The sequence below is a fragment of the Odontesthes bonariensis genome, chromosome 5 (assembly GCF_027942865.1).
Source record: "Odontesthes bonariensis isolate fOdoBon6 chromosome 5, fOdoBon6.hap1, whole genome shotgun sequence".
In the NCBI taxonomy this organism is placed as follows: Eukaryota; Metazoa; Chordata; class Actinopteri; order Atheriniformes; family Atherinopsidae; genus Odontesthes; species Odontesthes bonariensis.
The window spans coordinates 40,334,314-40,340,313 of NC_134510.1; the positions used below are offsets into that span (position 1 = coordinate 40,334,314).

At 41.8% G+C, this 6,000-nt stretch overlaps 1 protein-coding gene across 1 annotated transcript in view; it reads left to right on the forward strand.

Moving 5' to 3' along the window:
• The window catches only part of cpne4a (copine IVa), a 90,177-nt gene extending 84,989 nt beyond the window's left edge, over window positions 1–5,188 (forward strand). Inside the window, exons 14-15 of the mRNA XM_075466868.1 lie at window positions 1,307–1,543; window positions 4,460–5,188. Of these exons, the coding sequence (XP_075322983.1) occupies window positions 1,307–1,543; window positions 4,460–4,591 (369 nt within the window). The 3' untranslated portion in view covers window positions 4,592–5,188. The remainder of the gene's footprint in view (window positions 1–1,306; window positions 1,544–4,459) is intronic.
• The last annotated feature ends 812 nt before the right edge of the window (window positions 5,189–6,000 follow it).

Here is a 6,000-nt window from a genome sequence, read left to right on the forward strand (position 1 = left end):
GGAGGAGCAGATTGCAGTTTGATAGACGGCATCAGAATCCAATCATCGTTAACGGTCCGTTCAGTATGATTGGATAGTGTTTTTCCTAGATTGTACGTTCTAGAGGCCACTAAAACTTTTCATATTTGTGTCAAAACTTTTAATTAATTGGTTGCAATGGGGGTGTGAAGAGTATTTCAAGCAATATGTAAAAAAATGTTCCAGAGAAAGATCCCCTACCCTGCCTTTAAGCTTTTGAAAACACTTCCGTCTTACTTACGGTACGTTTGGGCCCAATCCCAGGTCCTTCCCTTTGACCTTCCCCAATGTTTTGCAGGGGTAAGGATCCCCTCTTCTACTGGAGATATGCAGGATTTAGCGGTCATTAGTCCAGTGCCCAAGCTGAAGGGCTAGATCAATGATACTCACTATTTTTTTTCACCAGAGCCACATTGGCCGAGCCAAATCCAGGGAAGAGTCACTTTTACCACAACATACTAAAGTCCCCTTTAGAAAATATGCATTTCTACATATAAAACATCATAAAAAAAGAAACAACACAGCCAATATATTTTCAATTCAGACCACATTTACCTTAATACTGGGATGAGGGGAAGCTGGCGTGCATGTTCTTGACTTTCTTCATGTTGTATTTGTAGTTTGTTGTTGTTATCATAGTGAGACATTCAGGATGAGCATGGTTTTTGTGCTGGTTTTTGCCCTTTTTTAATAAAAAACCGATCCATTGTGTCTGCATCTCGTGCTAAAGGAGCTAGCGTGCTCTGTGGTCAATGTGACGGTGGTTTAAGCGGGCTGCGTTGCCAGGTTTAACAAAGCCCCCTTTAGGAAACACCATTAAGCCTTAATTAATACTTCATAAATATACTTAATACTACAAAAACGCAAACTTAATAAAAATATTTAATACTACAAAATTAAAATACTTAATACTACAAAAACGCAAACTTAATAAAAATACCTAATACTTTGCAGTATTCGCTGTGTGTTATTTGAAAATGTATTGTTATTGTTACCATATTGTTATAAGCTACTATGCGAGTGGGAGCCGCCAATTAAAGCTTGAGGAGCCGCACAATGAGGAATTCTGGGCTAGATGATCATTAACGGGGCGCCTTACCACTGCAGGACGGCAGGTTCAGGCTGAGAGGACGAACTGGGATAATCGCCACTTTAATCACATGATATTTGTTTTAGGTCTACAGAATCTGAGGCCTTGGAAAGTCCATCGAAAACAGCATGTTTGTGTGCTGGGGTAAAAGGGGAGGAGCTTGTTTGACCATAGATTTTTATATATTTACCCTGACAGCAATACTTCATCCTGCTGATCCTTACGGACGGCGTCATCACCGACATGGCGGACACCAGGGAGGCCATCGTCCAGGCCTCCCACCTCCCCATGTCGGTCATCATCGTTGGGATTGGGAGCGCCGACTTCAGCGACATGCAGATGCTGGACGGCGACGACGGGATCCTGCGGTCGCCCAAAGGAGAGCCCGTCCTCCGGGACATCGTCCAGTTCGTCCCTTTCCGCAACTTCAAACATGTGAGTTCACTCAGTGTCGGCACGTGAAATCAACTACTTTTTGGAGATTTTTAGAGGCTAATTTAGCAACCATCTTGAAAAAAAATGGCCGCCATCTTGGATAATTGTTTGAATAATTGTTTGCTAAACTTGTTTCTATGTAGCCTAGCCTAATTTAAGATTTAATTTAAACATTGGATGGACATCATAAGTTGAACATATTTATTTATTGGGCATAAATACTCATATTAATGTTTTACAAAATTATTTTTTCTGTGTTCTACCCTATTTGAAGTCACAAAATCCAACTCACCATGCTTGAAAACATAGGAATGGCCACCAGGATCAAACAAAGGAGCTTTTTGGAGGCTAATTTAGCAGCCATCTTGAAAAAAAATGGCCACCATCTTGGATTTTCAAATGTCCAATCGGATAGATTTGATCAGAAGCCTTTAGAGAACAAATACACCAAATTTAATTTACACAATTCCACTAAAATTCTGCTTTTTTTCCGCTCAACTAGAACTGTTTCTGTTTGTTTGCTTTTTCAAAGCCTTAAGTTTCCCTTTAATATTTCAGCTCTAATCGGAATTATTTCAGTTTCAGGCTAAGTTTTTTTTGTTGTAAAACTCTTTATCATCTTATGGTGTTGAATGCTTTGTGAATAACTATTAATTTATCTGTTGTTCAGAGGCTAAACATGTCTATGGAAGTAGATAGCGTGTTCATTTGTACAATAAGGAGTGTTTGGATGGAGCTGTGTGATCCTGTATTAACTCCGGAAAGCAATAAACCCAGAAGAGAAGAAAGGAAAGAGTTTAAAATTCATGATCGGAGCATTCTGAGGGAGGAAGAGGGCGACATGAGAGATTCTAGTTATTGAGGAAATTAGTTTTTTCTCCTGTCAGGAGGGAGGATGAGGTGGCAACCTGCCAGCCAATCTTAAGCGTGAAATTCCTTATTTCCCTCAAATTAATTTTCGCTCCCTAACCACTCAGACTGTGACTGACAGAGCGGCTGCAGCAGAGATTCATCTTCCCCGTGTGGACATGTTTTTCCTTCTGGGTTTAATCAGTGATGAATCAGAGTTTCTGTCTTTGGCTACAAAAGGAAATGATTGTCATTCGACGGCAGCAGAACGAGGCGAAGACGAGCAGCTTGGGAGGAAATATACAGCAAGGAAGTTAGAAGTTAGAAGTTTTCTTTTTTTAAAGGACAGAATATACAACATGTCACACTGTCTCATTATTTATGGAACAGAAACTGAGACAAAACACAGAAGCAGTGAGTGAGAAACTAAGTGAACCCCCCTCTTGGGTTTCTGACCTTGGGGTGACCTTTAACTTTTAACATGCTAACTGAGGCCTGCAGAGTCTGAGATGTAGCTCTTGGGTTTCTGACCTTGGGGTGACCTTTAACCTTTAACATGCTTTTATAGAGCTGCTCACACTGACCAATGATCAGTTAATCAGAGCATTGATCAGCAGCTCCTGGCTGCTTCTTACCCTCTGAGTTTTAACTGTCCGGTGACAGAGACACATAAAGTTGTGTATCGTCTGCATAACTGTGATAATTGATGTTAAAGTTCTGCAATATCTGACCCAAAGGGAGCATATACAAGTTAAACAGAAGAGGTCCAAGAATTGACCCCTGGGGGACTCCACAAGTCATGGCCACTCGCTCAGATTCATAGCTGCCAACTGTAACAAAATAACTCCGGCCTTCTAAGTAGGACCTGAACCAGTTAAGGACCGCTCCAGAAAGTCCAACCCAGTTTTCCAGCCTGTGCAACAGCCTGATTGAAAGTTATCAAGACTTCCACTTTCATTCAGAAAGTCGTTGAACTGGTTAAATACAACTTTCTCAATAATCTTAGATATAAAAGAGAGGTTAGAGACAGGTCTGTAGTTGTTCATCATAGAGTTCTCTTCTTTAGGAGTGGCTTAATGGCAGCTGTCTTTAGTGACTTGGGAAAAATGCCTGATGCCAGTGAGCTGTTAACTATTCGTAGGAGATCACTTTCTACTGAGGTAAAAACAGTTTTTAAAAAAGTCGGATGTCCCTGAACTTAAAGGTTCTAAGCTCAGCCATCTTATTGATCAGGAATGTGATCACCTTTCCCTGTTACTGGTGTTTTAACGTTTTAAAGTTCTGCAATATCTGACCCAAAGGGAGCATATACAAGTTAAACGGAAGAGGTCCGAGAATTGACCCCTGGGGGACTCCACAAGTCATGGCCACTCGCTCAGAATCATAGCTGCCAACTGTAACAAAATAACTCCGGCCTTCTAAGTAGGACCTGAACCAGTTAAGGACCGCTCCAGAAAGTCCAACCCAGTTTTCCAGCCTGTGCAACAGCCTGATTGAAAGTTATCAAGACTTCCACTTTCATTCAGAAAGTCATTGAGCTGGTTAAATACAACTTTCTCAATAATCTTAGATATAAAAAAGAGATTAGAGACAGGTCTGTAGTTGTTCATCATAGAAGCGTCTAGAGTTCTCGTCTTTAGGAGTGGCTTAATGGCAGCTGTTTTTAGTGACTTGGGAAAAATGCCTGATGCCAGTGAGCTGTTAACTACTGTATTTGTAGGAGATCACTTTCTACTGAGGTAAAAACAGTTTTTAAAAAGTCGGATGTCCCTGAACTTAAAGATTCTAAGCTCAGCCATCTTATTGATCAGGTGTGTGACCACCTTTCCCTGTTACTGGTGTTTTAACGTTTTAAAGGTCTGCAATATCTGACCCAAAGGGAGCATATACAAGTTAAACAGAAGAGGTCCGAGAATTGACCCCTGGGGGACTCCACAAGTCATGGCCACTCGCTCAGATTCATGCCACCAGTGTCAGACGAAAGGTCTAAAATCTGACGGCTGAGTCATATTAACTCTGTTCTTCCCTTCCACAGCATGACTGACCCTCCCTCTGTCTCCCCCTCAGGCCTCCCCCGCCGCTCTGGCTAAGAGCGTGCTAGCAGAAGTGCCCAACCAGGTGGTTGATTACTACAACAGCAAGGGCATCAAGCCCAAAGTGCCCAGCGAGTACCAGTCTTCCAGGCCGTTTGGCCCCTGAGCACCACGGCAGCAGCAGCTGCCGGGCAGCTCGACCTCCTGTGGACTGAACATGTTTACTGTCTTTTGTTCTTTGTTAATGCGAATGCTAAAGGTGCTACACGCCGTGTGCTATCACGAGAAAACAGCTCTTTACTGTAACCTTTTACGGTGTGTTTTACTGGGCTGAATCACTTTTCTGCAGCTGGTTCACTGAGAATGTTCACCGGTATCATGGAGATAAACAGGAGAAAAACAGCGTTTTAGGCGAGATGAGCGCGTTAATGTTGAAGTCTAAAGGAAACGTTGAGGTTTTCGTTGTTTAACACGACGCAAAAGTTAAAGATGAAAACCTTCCTTCATCCAACTGTAGCCAAGCTTTCACTTCGTGGAGGCAATGGAGCGCGTTCCCTCTGCACGCAACAACGAAAACGACGCTCAGAAAACTGGCTAACGGCCAGTTGCACGTTCGTCTGTGTTAGCATTTCACCCTGAGCTCTGAGCTGCTGAGCTAAAGCAACAAGGAAAAAAGTATTTAACCAGGGCTGGGCGAGTTAACTCGTTATTATCGAGTTAACTCGTTAATTATTTAACGCAGATAAATAATTCATCGCACATTAACACAGTTTTTATTATTTATTTTATTCTGTAAAAGTCTGTTACTCACAGGCTTTTATTTTGTAAAAGTCTGTTACTCACAGGCTTTTATTTTGTAAAAGTCTGTTGCTAACAGGCTTTTATTTTGTAAAAGTCTGCTGCTGTCTGCTGTGGAACCGGAAAAGAAAGTAATCGGCGGATCCACCAAACATGGAGAAGGGTACGGAACTTTTACTCGGCCATTTTCATTTTAAAGTTCTTCCAGACGGCGGAGTCGACAGAACCAAAGTCATCTGTAAACACTGCCAAGTTGAATTGTCTTCTCAGCGTAGTAGTTCCAGTCTAAAATATCACTTAAAGGCAAAACACACAACTGATAGCAGCAAGTCATTCAAGGAAACAGACAGTGGAGCGAGGCTTCTACATAAAAACTACAGAAAGATGCTGATGTTAAAAGTGTGTTTGCACAACAAATGTTATGGCACTTTCATTCATATGGCAGCACATTTAAAATAAAGCTAAATGCTAAAAGCTATACGCTACTTTTGGATTCAGTTTTGGATTCTGCGTACAAATGCGATTAATCGTGATTAATCAGGGAAATCATGTGATTAATTAGATTAAACATTTTAATCGTTGCCCAGCCCTAATATTTAACTGGCACCTCGGGTGGGAACACAGGCGGAGGATCAGCTCATCTTTATTGTCTCAGAATGCTAACTGTAGCACCTTTAGCATTTGCTGTGCATGCAGGGCAGATAGTGTTCGGGGGTATTTTTAATGGATGTAAAAAGCACACAAACACACACTGAGTGATCCAAACTGCTTCCCTGC